This window comes from Canis aureus, chromosome 25 (genome assembly GCF_053574225.1).
Source record: "Canis aureus isolate CA01 chromosome 25, VMU_Caureus_v.1.0, whole genome shotgun sequence".
NCBI classification, from domain to species: domain Eukaryota; kingdom Metazoa; phylum Chordata; class Mammalia; order Carnivora; family Canidae; genus Canis; species Canis aureus.
Window position 1 is genome coordinate 17,698,796 of NC_135635.1, and position 15,149 is coordinate 17,713,944.

At 43.8% G+C, this 15,149-nt stretch overlaps 1 protein-coding gene across 5 annotated transcripts in view; it reads left to right on the top strand.

The window, feature by feature from the left end:
• Window positions 1-9,551: 9,551 nt before the first annotated feature.
• The window catches only part of SINHCAF (SIN3-HDAC complex associated factor), a 34,017-nt gene continuing 28,419 nt past the window's right edge, over window positions 9,552-15,149 (top strand). Inside the window, exon 1 of one of the 5 annotated variants that reach the window (XM_077870556.1) lies at window positions 9,552-9,746. Coding sequence is in view for 1 of the 5 variants with exons in the window: in XM_077870562.1 (XP_077726688.1) it covers window positions 10,803-10,848 (46 nt within the window). In the remaining 4 variants the exon portion in view is untranslated. Of the gene's footprint in view, window positions 9,747-9,950; window positions 10,110-10,720; window positions 10,849-13,512; window positions 13,531-15,149 lie in introns of those variants that run through there. The other 4 variants (XM_077870560.1, XM_077870562.1, XM_077870559.1 and 1 more) reach the window with 4 other exon arrangements.

Below are 15,149 nucleotides of genomic sequence, written 5' to 3' on the forward strand. Positions count from 1 at the left end.
GGCAGGCGCCAAACCGCTGCGCCACCCAGGGATCCCTCTTTTTTTTTTTTTTTAATAATACATTTATTTTTTATTTGTGTTCAATTTGCCAACATACAGAATAACACCCAGTGCTCATCCTGTCAAGTGCCCCCCTCAGTGCCTGTCACCCATTCACCCCCACCCCCCGCACTCCTCCCCTTCCACCACCCCTAGTTCGTTTCCCAGAGTTAGCAGTCTTTACGTTCTGTCTCCCTTTCTGATATTTCCCACACATTTCTTCTCCCTTCCCTTATATTCCCTTTCACTATTATTTATATTCCCCAAATGAATGAGAACATATAATGTTTGTCCTTCTCCGATTGACTTACTTCACTCAGCATAATACCCTCCAGTTCCATCCACGTTGAAGCAAATGGTGGGTATTTGTCATTTCTAATGGTTGAGTAATATTCTTATACACATACCTGTGTGTCCTGTGTGAATATGTCTTATAAAATTCCTAGAACCAAACAAAAGTTTTTACATTTCAATAGATAATGTTAAACTGGTGTCTTAATAGAATGAATAGTTTATACTCCCAATAATAGAGTATGAAACTTCCTCTTTTCCTATGTGGTCATCAACCCCAGATATTATCAAGCAAATTTATTTAAGTCAAATCTAGATAAAAAATTGTTGATTCCATTTACATTAAATTTTTTTAAGACTTTATTTGAGAGAGAGAAAGTGAGTGAGACAGAAGGAGCAGGGAGATGAATAGAAGAAGAGGGAAAAGCAAGCTCCCCTCTGAGCAGGGAGCTTGGCTCAGGGCTTGATTCCAGAACCCTGGGATCATAATCTGAGCCAAAGGCAGACACTTAAACTGACTGAACCACCCAAACACCCCCTACATAAAAATTATTAATAAAGTTAATATAAAATGTATAAATAATCTTATTATAAAGTAGGAATACAGTTCAGATCTTTCTTTTTTATATATAATTTTATTTATTTATTTGACAGAGAGGGAGCACAAGCAGGGGGAGCAGCAGGCAGAGGGAGAGGGAGAAGTAGGCTGCAGGGCTCATCCTAGGACTGTAGGATGATGACCTGAGCCAAAGACAGATGCTTAACCAACTGAGCCACTCAAGCACCTCAAAGTTCAGATCTTTCTATATGCTTATTTCCATTTACATATTTTAGGTAGGGGTGCCTGGGTGACTCAGTTGGTTAAGCATCTGCCTTTGGCTCAGGTCATGATCTTGGAGTCCTGAGATAGGGTACCCCAGTGGGCTCCCTGCTCAGCGAAGAGTCAACTTCTCCCTCTGACCCTCACTCCACTCGTGTTCTCTTTCAAATAAATAAATAAAATCTTTTAAAAAATTCATATGCTCTTGGGTAAATTAACTTTTCATATTCTTTACTTACATTAAGAAATTATCCTTTTAGGAGCAATGTAGCTGGCTCATTTGGAAGAGTTTACAACTCTTGATCTCAGGGTTGTGAGTTTGAGCCATATGTTGGGTGTTGAGGTTACTTAAAAATAAAAAAAGAAACTTAAAAAAAAGAAATTATCCTTTTGCAAGACCTTTTCAGTTTGAAAAAAAAAGATCTTTTCAGTTTGGCTTTTTTTCTTTGATTATATGGTATTTTTCCTAATGTACACATTTTAAATTTTATGTAGCTAAATTTATTAATCTTTTAAGTCATTTGAGTTCCCTCACTCCAGGACTAAAAAAATTATTTGATATAAATTTTTAATTCCATTTTTAATTGCAAAATTCTTTTTAAGTAATATTTATGACATGCCAAAAAGAGGAAAACATTTATAAATCATCTTTTGATTATATCAGTTACTGTAAAAGTTAATAGGAATAGTTGTGATGAGACCTGAGTGTGTTATGTAAGTGATGAATCACAAAATTCTACTACTGAAATTAATATTACACTACATGTTAATTCACTGGAATTTAAATAAAAAACTAAAAAAAAAAAGAGTTCATAGGAATATGTTTTGTTTATAATTCAGTTTTCCAAATCAGGAATTTGGACAAAAAAATAATTACTTAGTGTCTGAAATTCATTCCAGCATGACTGGCAATTGTTCCGATTTGAAGAAATGAGAGACAATATAATTTTAAAGAAAGCATCTTTTCAGAAATATTTTTTTAAAAGATTTTATGTATTTATTCATGAGAGACACAGAGACAGAGGCAGAGGGAGAGCAGCCTCCATGCTGGGAGCCCGATGTGGGACTCGAATCCAGTACTCTAGGATCACACCCTGAGCCGAAGGCAGATGCTCAACCAGTGAGCCACCCAGGCGTCCCTATTTTTTTTTTTTTTTTTAAAGTGGGCTCCCTCAACACTGGGCTTGAACTTACAACCTTGAGGAATGCCTGGATGGCTCAGCGGTTGAGCGCCTGCCTTTGGCTCAGGGCATATCCAGTGGTCCCAGAATCGAGTTCCACATCAGGCTCCCTGAAGAGCCTGCTTCTCCCTCTGCTTATGTCTCTCCTTCTCTCTGTGTCTCTTATGAATAAAATAAATAACATCTTAAAAAAAACAAACTCTCAACCATGAGATCAAGACCTGGACTGGGATTAAGAGTAGTACACTTAGGGACACTGGGTGGCTCAGCGGTTTAGTGCCTGTCTTCAGCCTAGGGCATAGTCTTGGAGTCTGGGATTGAATTCCACATCAGGGTTCCCTGCCTGGAGCCTGCTTCTCTCTCTGCCTGTGTCTCTGCCTCTCTTTCTCTCTCTGTGTCTCTCATGAATAAATAAAATCTTACAAAAAAAAAAAAAAGAGTTGTACACTTAACTGACTGAGCCATCCAGATGCCCTATAAAGATTATGGAATCCTCTATATTCTTCCACAAAATCTTATTTTATAAATTATTGGTTAAAATTTTTTTAAAAATTATTTCATGGCAGACACAGAGACAGGCAGAAACATAGGCAGAGAGAGAAGCAGGCTCCCCTTGGGAAGCCTGATGCAGGACTCAACCCTAAAATTTCAGGATCAGGACCTGAGCCGAAGGCAGAAGCTCAACCACTGAGCCACCCAGGCATCCCAAATTATTAAGTTTAAATTTTATTATTGGCATTACATTAGCATTTTAGTTAACAAACCGAGTGGCAATATCCTTCCCTATTTGCAACAAATCCGAGGCTGTTTCCTAATTCTATTCCTGTAAAAAAATTTAAATTATATTCATATACTAAATTTTGCCTGCTAAGAAGATAGTATGCAATACGTTTTACCCTCTGATGATACCATCTTCTTTAATCACTGCCATAAATGCGGTATGGTACATTAATTACCTCTGTTTCATCTGCTTTATGTTGTATTTCCATTTCTGGAACACTGCAACATTGCTTAATTAACAATATATCTAGATAAACTATTTTTTAAGTTTTTTTTTTTTTTTTGTAGTTTCTATACCCGGGGATCCCTGGGTGGCTCAGTGGTTTTGTGCCCAGGACATGGTCCTGAAGTCCCGGGATCGAGTCCCACGTCGGGCTCCCTGCATGGAGCCTGCATCTCCCTCTGACTGTGTCTCTGCCTCTCTCTCTCTGTCTCTCATGAATAAATGAATAAAATCTTTAAAAAAATTAAAAAAAAAATCTATACCCAACATGGGGCTCAAACAACCCTGAGATCAAGAGTCACATGCTCTCCACACTAAGCTAACCAGGAGCTTCTAGATAAATTATTAATGTTTGTGACATCTGGGATGCCTGGGTGGCTCAGCGGTTGAGTGTCTGCCTTTGGCTCAGGCAGAGATCCTGGGGTTCTGGGATCGAGTCCCACTTCAGGCTCCTTGCATGGAGCTTGCTTCTCCCTCTGCCTGTGTTTCTGCCTCTCTTTCTGTGTCTCTCGTGAATAAATAAATAAAAATATTTTAAAAATTAATATATAAGAATTCAAATTCTTAAACATATATATAAAAAAGTTTTATTTTATTTTTAAAGATTTTATTTATTTTTTCACGACAGACACACACAGAGAGAGAGAGAGAGAGAGAGAGAGAGGCAGAGACACAGGCAGAGGGAGAAAAGCAGGCTCCACACAGGGAGCCCGATGTGGGAACCGATCCGAGTTTCCAGGATCACATCCCGGGCTGCAGGCAGCGCTAAACCGCTGCGCCACCGGGGCTGCCTTACTAAAATGTTTTAAAATTGGGTATAGAAATATTAAATTCTCCTAGATTCCTAGATATTTTATTCCCAAAGCTATTAGAAATGGCAACCCAGAATGTTTCTTTGACTTTCTGCACCCGTGTCTGCTTGTTCACTTGTTTATCTGCTGATGATGTGGCATGCTTACCTTCAGTAATGATTTGAATAATAGAGCAGGGGTTCTTCTGGGAAGTGGACTGATCAATTTCTTATTGACATTTAGAAAAATACGTTTTCATAGAAGAGAAATATATTGATGAAACTAATTGTAATCCAATCATATAGGTTTGTCTCTGGAATGCTTTTGACTCGTTAACTACTTCTGATTCAATGTAGGTACTTCTGAATGCATAGGGTTTAAATCCTGATTTCTCTTGGTCTCTAACACCTAACACCTACTTTTCCCTCAAACAGAATTCATGTAATGACTTTTATTCAATCAAAAACACGAGTCTTCTCCTAGTCATGTATTTCCCACCACCCCAACTACCGTGTCTAAGAACTTGTTCTTGATGTTGCCACCCCAATTCACCATCTTAATCCTGCTAGTAGTTCAACTTAACTTCCTCAAAGATACTTTTTCTTCCTTCCAGTTTAGGTCCGATTCCCTTGGCATACATGATTAGGCTCACAGTACTTTTTTTTCTTTAATTTCTCACAGTTCATCATTATATTTGGGTGGTTATCTGGAATGGCTGTGTCCCACATTCCATGAGAGACCATTTCTGCATTTATCATTTTATTGTCAGAGACTGGAAATTAGTAGAAACTCAGTATTTGTTGAATCTATGAATGAATGAATGAATGAATGAATGGAGTTCAAATCCCATCCTTTCCCAAAACACATTCCTTTTTTTTTTTTTTTAAAGATTTTATTTACTTACTCATGAGACACACAGAAAGAGAGGGGCAGAGACATAGGCAGAGGGAGAGGGAGGAGCAGGCTCCATGCAGGGAGTCTGATGTGGGACTCAACCCTAGGACTCCAGAATCATGCCCTGAGCCGAAGACAGACACACCCAACCACTGAGCCACCAAAGACATTCCTAACTTCTTCAGCCCCAGTGATAAATCCCTCTCCTGAACGTGAGGCACTTATTGGTGGTACCACTCGTTTATCCCGTGGAACCGTAAATCCATATAATTCTATAGGAGTTTAGTGGCAGCAAGCTCTATATTGTACATAACGTATGTAACTCATTGAAATAAAATTTTTGCTTTTTTTTTTTTTGAATACCTTGTTGGTAATGAGTTGACCTATGAAGTATTTTGAACAATCTCTGGACTATTTGTGTGTATCAAGATTTTTCTGAAGTTTAGCACAAATCTATATTCTTGTGATTTTCAGAACAAATTTGGTTCTTAGGCATAAAAGAACGAACCCATTCGTTCTTCTAATGATGGTCCTTCAGATAGCCAGAGATTGCTCTCTTGCACAATCAAAACACAGCCCCTCCTTCAATTACTGCTTTTATGCTGTGGTTTTCAGCTCTTTCATCACCCTGATTTATTTTCCTGTGAACTCATTCTAGTTTGTCAATGTCCTTCTTAAAATAAAATTACTTTGTTACCAGTAATTATAGGATATATCGATATATATATCGATATATATTAGTGGAAACAAAACAATTTTATTTTTTTAAAGTATGCTATTCAAATGTCATTAAGATAGTAGTGTAAGACTTAAAATTTCTATAAATTTAGAAGTTCCCCTAAGACTAAATTTGTGACAAATCCTTAAGTCTTTAAGTGCAAAAATTTGAAAAGGTAACTTTAATTAAGTAACAGATATCTTTTTTTTTTCCGCAGCTGTCAAACCGTTGTTGGAGGATTGCTTAGATCACATAACCAATTCTATTCCTTATAGCTTAAAATTACCTGACTTGCTCTGACCACTTGCTAGCTGAACTTCAAAAGGATTTAAACAAATAAGTAACAAAATACTGTGCTTGTTTTGGTGTGAGGAAAAAGTTTAGTCCTATGGCTGTTACCAGCTAAGGAACCAAACCCAATGTTTAATAATAATAATCAGCTCTTTCCTGAGCTCAACAAAATGTTTTGATGTGGTTGGTACCAGCCTCTGATGAGGGTATTAGCCTTCATTTAAAAACGATCATTAGTTTGAGTTGGCATTACAAACATTACTAAATTGCTGATAATATCCTTCATTACCAGGCAAGAATTGTCCTTTTCAGTTCTCTACGTATAATTTATCATCCATGCCGAGAATATTATAAGAAATTGTAAAGTTAAAAAAAAAAAAGAAATTGTAAAGTTGCTTAATAGTTAAGTCTCAAAAGAAGGCAATGAATGCTGCAGAAGAAAAAAATAGCAAATAAAACAGAATTATATAGAAATAAGTTAGAAGAGGTAAGGAGGACTTGAGCTCCCCTACTTCTGAAATGGTTTTATTATCTGGCACATAGTTATGATTATTAGATGTTTGCTAAATGAATAAAAATGTTCAAGCAGTAGAGATAATTCTACAGTGGAGACAACATATTAATCGAAATATATTGTACCTTATTTTCAATTTCAATTTTTACTGTATTTTTAATTTGACTATTTTTGAGAACTCAGTATAAGTTCAACATAGCACTATAGTCATTAAAAATACTCAAATATTTTTAACATTGTGTAATTCAATCTCCTAATATCCAAATTTATGTATTATAAACTACTTTTATTTTTTTCTCTTTCTTCCTTCCTCCCTTCTTTCCTTCCTGCCTTCCTTTTCTTCCTTCTTGGTAAAAAATTCACTTAGGATATTTAGGTAATAGTATTTTGAAGCAGCCCATAAATGAGCTATTGGCTCTGGATAGAGACAGCCATAACAACATGTTCAAGCAACAAAATGAACAAAAGAACCTTTGGAATGCATCTGGTTTTTCAAAAATAGCAGATTCTTTTTTTTTTTTTTTAAGACTCTAAGAAACTCGAATTCCTCTTTAAGGATTTTGTTGCTACCTTTCCTACAAAAATTACCCAGATTATTTTTTGACCTCTACTTTGAGAGCACAGGAAGACTTGCTGTACAATATTAGATAACTCAGTAGCTCTGAAGCTTACAGGTACTTTTTTAATTTGAACAGTATCTCCTAAATACTGTGTGTAATTCCTGCATTGCTTGCACATTTGAGCCTATTCCATCCCTGGAATACAGGATATATTCTTACATAAACTTTCAACAGAGAAGGCATTCAAATTTTTATATTTTATATACATAGATAATATATATCAATATATCCTGTAAGAAATAATGGACATTTGAAAAATATTCTCACACTTGCAACTTCATACTTGCAAAAGCATATACTAATTTGAAATTATTTTTGGAAGATCTGTTATCAACCAAATAAGTACGTGAGACACCCCAGGACAACTTATAAAAATTTTCTTCAAAAATAAGTTAGGTGTTTATGCTCAGGGTCCAATTTGTTGTCAGTGAAAGCCCAGAAAGAGTGGGTAAGCCTACTCCACTTTATTTATTATAATAAGAACAGTTCCAGCATCATAGGCATCATATTAATCAAGGTGAACTTCCAAGCTCATTTTATTTTTTAAAAGATTTCAAAAAAAAAAAGATTTATTTGAGAGAGAAAGAAGGACAGAAGGAGTACAAGCGTGAGGGGGAGGAGGCGCAGAGGGAGAGAGAGAAGCAGACTCCCCACTGAGCAAAGAGCCCGATGTGGGGCTCCATCCCAGGACCCCAAGATCATGACCTGAGCAGAAGGCAGATGCTTAACCTACTGAGCCACCCAGGAGCCCCTCCAAACTAATTTTAGATTGAATACAAAAAATTTTACACCAAAGTAAAACTGTTTTGACTTGAGATAAATCTAATAAACAACTTTGAAAATGTCCATTAATTTACTGTATTACAAGCAATTATTCAGAGTCCATTATCTGTTAGGCACTGTTTTAGGCACTGAAGTACAAAAATGAATACAATATAAAATTCTTCCCCTAAAGGAGTTTACAGTTTAGTGAGAGGTGTCTTTTTTTCTCTCTCTCTTTTCTGCAGGTATTTAATATGTGGTTTTCACATACAGTTACAGAAACAGGACCCAAAGAAAAAGGGAAGCATTAGTTTTAAAAGATGTTGAAAGTGGGTTTGTCTTGACTGTACTAGGAATTGGTTGTTGAATTAAATTAGCGTTTCAGAAGTATCTATTTAAATCCATATTGTTGACATTACAGTGAAAGCAGTGAAACTTGTCAGCAGATGATTAAGTTTTATGGTTGATGTCCACACTTTTGTAGCTTGGGAACAATATCAAGTTTCTGGGAAAAACATCCTTTCTCTCTCCCCACTCGCCCTCTATCATTTCATCAGGGGCTCAGCCTTGTTGGTGTTAGGTGTGTTCTCCAAATAAAGGTGTATCACGATTATTCTTTTGCATTTTTCACTTAACATGAGAAGAGTTACTTCGATTTTTCTTTCTCTTTTTTTTTCCCCCCTTTCCTTCTGAGACAGGAAGCTTTTAAGTTGTTGGTTTATTATATATTCCATGAGGGAAAGTTTGCACTTGACTGGCTACTTTTTCCATTCCCAGGACCACCAGTTAGTGGTATTATTTCTGGGTGAGTGGAACACTCTTTACAAGCAGCTGGAGGGGGTATGCATGTTCCTAGATTACTGGCTTTCCACCGACTGGTCTTTTAGGAAAGCTACACTGTTCCCACGGAAATTAACAACCATTCAACTCGGACAGGCTTGAAATCCTAAGGCCAAAGTGGGGGTTGGTGGTGGTGGTAAAAATTGGATCGTTACGGGTTGGGTTACTGCATGAGGAGGGCGGGGGGGGGGGGAGGGTCAGTGACTGGATAGAGTGTCAAAATGGGACTTTATTAAACGACTCATTAAAACTGCACGAAAAACGAACCTCTCCTTGTCCCGGAGGGCAAAAAAAAAAAAGCTTCAAAACCCCAACTTTAAAATTTTAGAAACCTAAGAGGCGTAACTTCAGTGTGGGTGCTTGGACGACCACCTCCCCTGTCGCCTCAAGCCTGAAACCGGGCACAGGTGTGCCGCTCCGGCAAACCCAGCTTCCGAAACTATCCCCCAACGGGAAATGGTGCGCCCCGAGAAGCCCGGGATGGAAAGCACGTCACGCAGCCCCACGTCGTCCCTCCGCCGCTAACCTTTCCGCCTCGCCCGCCCCGCCACGCCCCCTCCGCCGCAGCCTCCAGCCAGGGGGCGTTTGTTTACGTGACGTCAGCCGTAGTAAGCAGTCCCCGCCCCGTTTCCCTCCGGCCGCCTCGTTTCCCGCGCCGCGGCGCTTCTCCCCTTAAAAGGACAATAGAGGCCCCGGGAGCGCGCGCGGCCGCCGGGCCTCCTCCCCTCCCAGCCCTCGACGCGCGCGCGCCCGTATGCAAATAAGTTCGATTCAGGAGAATTTTGTACCGGGAGACGCGCGTGCGCAGAGGGAAAGCGGAATCTACACCTTCCCGGCCAGCGGTAGCAACTGCAGAACTGCAGGAGACAATCTTTCTAGACAAGGCAGTTGAGGAGGAGGGAGCGATTGGAGGGGGGGTTGGCTTGGCGTGCACCGCGCACCTCGGGAACGTTATTGCGCGTGGAGCGGCTGCCTTGGGGAGGTGAGTGACTCTAACCATTACTCTGGTGCAAAACTGTCTCACGAGGCTGTGATTTCAGAGTGGGGTTTTTTTTTTTTTCTTCTTCCCCTTCTCTCTTCACCTCCCCCACCTCCCCCAGTCCTTCCACACACACACGCACACACACGCGCACGCACAGGAAGTTTTGTCTTGGAGATGGCATTGCTGGGAGCGGTGTTCTCGTGATCTTCGCAAACCCCCGGGTTCTTTTGTACACACATGTGTAGCGTGTCTTTTTTAATTGGGGAGGGACCTGGAGGCAAACCGAAAGTCTCGGGGTGGGGGAAGTGAGTGGAGGCTGCAGACGTGTGAGGAGTCGCCGGAGTTGAGGGATCCACGTTGAAGGTGACAATGACTTTTCTCAGCCGCAGTGTTCTCGGGCGGAGAGGAGCTGGGTGGTTGGAAGGCCCGAGAGAAAAACGACTTGCTGGCAATTGCGGAGGGGCCCCCGGGGGCTGGTGCATCCGCGTGGGCGCGCGCCCCGGAGTGGCCGGGCGCCGCGGCTGAACCGCGTGGTTTAGTTTCGTTGCGGGCCGCCCCCCCCCCCCCGCGCGCGTGTCGGAGGAGGGTGGACAATAAACGCCATCCGCTCTCGGAAACTTAAGTGGCCGTCCGCCTTGCGGGCTGGCGGGCGTGAGGGGGTTTACATCGGCCTCTGGCTCGGCGCCGGGGTGGCCGGAGCGCACGCGGCGTGGCGTTGTCTGCCGAACTCCGGAGGGATGCGGAGGCGACAATGAGAGCAACACGCGGCCGCTCGGAAGCCGCCGGGCTCCCCGACGCCGCTCCCCCGCCCCCCCCCCCCCGGACCGCGCCCAGGCGGCGCGGGGGGCCGAGGCGTCTGCGGAGCCTCAAGTTCTGCTCGCAATTTAGTCACCTGTGGCGTAGACGGGGGCGCCCCGGCGAGGGCTTTCCGGGGCGACCGTGTGCGGCGGAAGATGGCCAGTCAGAGCCAAGTTGACTCGGGGATGGAGGCGGCGGCGGCGGCGGCGCCGGGGGAGTGAGGGAACTCCGCGGGGCACCGCTTTTTTTGTGCGGAACATGACAGACCACGTGCTTGGGGCTGCGACCCCGGGGATCGCCGGAGGTCGGCGCGGGCGCGGGGCGCGGGGCGCGGGGCCGGCCGTGGGCTGCGGGTGCTGTCGGGGCCGCCGGCCGGCAGGACAATGTGGTTCGCTGATGATGGCGTCCTGCCAGTTTAAAAAGCAGAGTGAAAGTCGCCAACTCTCCGCCGGTGCGGGGCGGGCCGGGCCGGCGGGCGTTTCTCCTCAAGGACACTGGAAAACTTTGATTAAATGGGTTGGCTGCTGAGGGAAGGACGGCGGCGGGCGGGGGGGGGGGGGGCAGGCTCCGGGCGGTCGGGGCGCGGGCCCGGACCCTCCCCTCGGGTGATCGTCCGGCGTCTCGCCCCGGAGGAACCGTCCCGCGTCCCCGATGCTGCACGTAGGCAGCGCCCGGCTGGACAGAAAACAAAGAGCTGCATGTGCCCGTGCGGGCCCCGCCGGCGCTCGGGGGCGGCCGCCGGGCCGGGGGCCGTGCGGGCCGCCCCCCCCCCCCGCCCCGAACTTCGGGCGACTTTCGAGAGGGGCTTTTGTCCCTCGGCCCCTCGCGGGGAAACTTCGGCGGCGCCGCTCGTGTGAGGTGCCATGCTGGTGCGCGGCGGGGCGGCGGGCGGCGGGCTCCGGGCGGCCGGCGGGGCGGCGGGCTCCGGGCCCCGGCGCTGAGGCGCTGAGGCGCTGAGGCGCTGAGGCGCGGGCGCCGGCGGCCGAGGGGCCGGGAGGAGCGTGGCCCCGAGTTCTTGGCCCGTTACCCGCGGCCCGGAGCCTGCGTCTGGGAGGTCTGTGGATTCGCCTTTGAAGTCGAACTGTTGCCATGTTTGAATTACGTCAGGGCAAAGCCATGAGGAGGAACAAGCCCCGGCAGCGCGGCGTGCGGGAGGCGCGGCCTGCGGGAGGCGCCGGGCGGGCGGGCGGCGGGCGCGGGGGCCCGTTGTTCCGGCGCAGGTGAGGGAGGCGGCGGCGAGGGACGCGGGCCACCTCCTGCCGCCGTCGCCCGGGCGAGCAGCTTCCACAGGAACTTTCTGCCCGACCCAAGTTGTATTTACCAACAAACCCACCGGGGAGCGTTTCTATTTGCTGCCGCCCTGCCCCTCTCCCTCTCTCTCTCTCCCTCTCTCTCTCTCTGTCTCGCTCCCGGCCGTCACCGCGTGCCTGAGGGGAAAGCGCGTTTGAGGGATGGGGGTGGGGGCAGGGGTGGGGGCGGGGGGGGCGAGGACCCGGGAGCGTCTTGGCTGCTTTCGGGGAAGCCGGTGCGTGCGGCGAGCGCCCCCGGCCCGTGGCCCGCGCGTCCGGGGGACGCAGCCCCGACGACACCCGAAAAAAAAAAAAAAAAAAAACAACCCACCGTGGGGAAGTTTCGGGGCTCCCCGTTGTCCTACAAAGGGAAGTGAGACTGTGGCTGAATCGTCGTGCCGCTGTTTTCTTTGTGTTTACGTGTGGGAGGGGGATCCGGGAGGGGCGAGGTTTGTTTTGGCTGCGGGTGGGGTTGGTTTCTTGGGGTGCCAGGGCGGTGCAGTTGGTTCGGGCAACTAGACCCAGAAGGGCTTCTTTGTTTTTATTTTCTCCGTCTTACCTGGGGTGACTTACTGGCGCTGGACGGACTCCGGAACGACTGATGAGACCAATAGGGACCCTGCGCGAGACGGTTTCACCCCGGCAACAGCCCCCACCCCTCACGTCGTCCTGAGGAAGGTTAAAACAAAAAGCAAAAAACAAAAAAAAACTTTTTTTCTTTCATTAATTAAAATTCTGAATTTGACCTTGTCATTAAAAGTACACTGCAAGCACCTGTTTTTTGAACTGGAGTTGGCCAGACTCGAAAAGCCTCTTAATAATGTATGTCGCAAAACCTTACACGTTTATTTAAGTTGGTCGACCTAAATTAAATTAAAGCCTGGGAGTTTGTTTCTGGTGGAGTTGGGAGAAAAGCCTGATGGCATTTAAAGTATTTATATAATGATTTGGGGAGGGGGGAAAATCTCTTAACCCTAAAGGTATGCCTGGCTCAGTGTTTGGTGATTGCTCACAGCGTTATCTTAGGATGACCTTGAAGCTAGCACGCCGGGAGTTGGGCCTTTCTTGGAGATTTTATATGGGGGGTTGGGGAGGAAGCTGCTCAGGGGGAAGACACGGTAAAAGGCTGGCTATCTCTGCTAGCTTCTTCCTAGTTCCTGTGAACTGGGATTGACCTTCTGGTTACCCCTCTTAGATTTTCTTTTCAAGCCAATCCTTTTTTTTTTTTTTTTGTTATGTGGCCCCAGGCATAGCTCAAAAATTATGCTGGTTTGACACATGGATGCTTCTTTGGTATTTGGGGTTTGCCTGCAGTCTAGACAACCGATAAGCAGCACCGTCTCTGCTGCTTCTTTCCTGATTTCTGATGCATTTGGATCATGTTTTAGAATCTAAAAGTGATCATTACCAAAAAATAATATCCATAGGTGCCACACCCAAACAAAAAAAACTGTACAAATTATGCTTTTCATTGTTCTGTTATTAAAGACCTATTTCTCTCAAGTTTTGGCTGACCAAAGTACAAATACTTGAGGCAGCCAATACTAGTGACAGTACATTTCTGAAGTAGATAGAAGGAACATGTTAAGAAAATGAAATGAAAAACTTTGTTTTTTGAAAAACTAACTTTATGATTTTCTTTGGGCCAGGTATTTCTCTGAGTTACTATTTAAAATGTGTAAGAGATGCTTTGTTAAGTAAGTTAATTCTTTGATTTGTTTTTCTTAATTAGTATTTTATATCTGGGATACAGCTAGAATTTCAGTGTTCTGGGAAATTTCAAATACAATAGAGTTTAGTAGTTTCTGTTTTAAATATCACATAATATGTGCGATGGAGATTTGATTTATCAAGATGAATGAATCCAGAGTGGGAAAGCCCCACAAAGTCTGCTGCCTGCCTTTTTGCATTACTTTTTGCTGGAGTTTGGAGATGAAGGGTTCAACAGTTAGTGTATTCTAGAACCTTGGTGGGCAGCAGGCCTCAAGACTGCTATTGCACAGTGTTCTTTACTCTGTAGGTCTGGAACCTGGATGGTCAGTTTATTTTCTCAGTTGTAATCAGGCCCTGGAAAAACCTGGCTCATGGGGCTCAGACTCTCAGCAGATTTATGTAAGAAAAGCAATTTGAGAATGGTTTTCCATGTAAAATGAGTTTTTCACTGGAGAAAGCTTAAGCTTATTTGAACCAATTTCATAAGCGGTTATGAGTACAAATTATTTACCATGCTAACACATAGTAGGTTGCTTTAAAAACAACTTTTTCCCCCCCATTAAGGGGAATTTAATTGGCTGAGAAAGAAGGGGAGTCATTTGTTGAGGTACTAGGTTAGTTGTTTGGAAATCTCAGGTTAAAATGCCTAGGTTCTAAAGCTGTGATCATGTTAAATAAGTTACTCTGTGGTCCAGTTTTCTCCTCTGCGGAACCGCTGTAGTAATACCTACCTCATAAGGTTGTAAATAAGCAAGCAAGTAATGTGCTTAGTAAATACTGGCTGTTCTCACAACTTTGGGAAATAGACATTTTACAGGAGACAAAACTGAGGCCTGGGGCCGGTTACATTCAGTAAATATTGAGTGGAAAGAATGAGTGTCTTTAGCCCACTCTCCCACCTCCAGAAACTGGTTCTGGGAAGACATTGTCTTCTACACCAGGTTGCCTATCCAATTCTGATTGAACCATTTTACATCAGACTCTTGTGGAAATTGAGAAAATGCTGTTTTCTTTGTTCCTCGTTTCTCTTGTCCGCAAGAGTCCTGGATTTCCCACACTTAGTTTTGACTCTGGGAGGTTACAAATTGAAAACATTTCATTGTCTTTTGGCTTTTCAGTTTCTCTTTTAATTGAGTCTGCAACTAAGGTTTTCTGTATTATGGAAATGATCTGGAAATGCATTTAGTCCAAAAGAAGGCACTTTGTTTTCAAGGAAGGTTTTCTTTTTGCACCAGAAGTATGAAAGTTGCAATTGAACTAAAATTAAAAAATTCATTTCTAGCTTTGTATTGAGTTGTTTCCACCTATTATAAGTTTGATTTGTCTTAATGTAATTTTAATTTGGTTCGTGTTAATGTATGCTGAGTTTAAATAGCTCTCATTTTGAAATGCTTTTGCCCCACACTATTCTAATCTTCCCTTCCCCATATGCCTGCTTCAAATAAGCAAGAAATATTTTTCTGCCGATTGTTATGAAAGCATTGAATTATTTACTATTAATTTTCTGTAATTAAAGTAATTCACTTGGTTTACATTTCCTGGAAATCTTTGAACCTCACAAATTTTTTTCCTACGAAAGTCTGTGTACTTACTGACTCTTAAA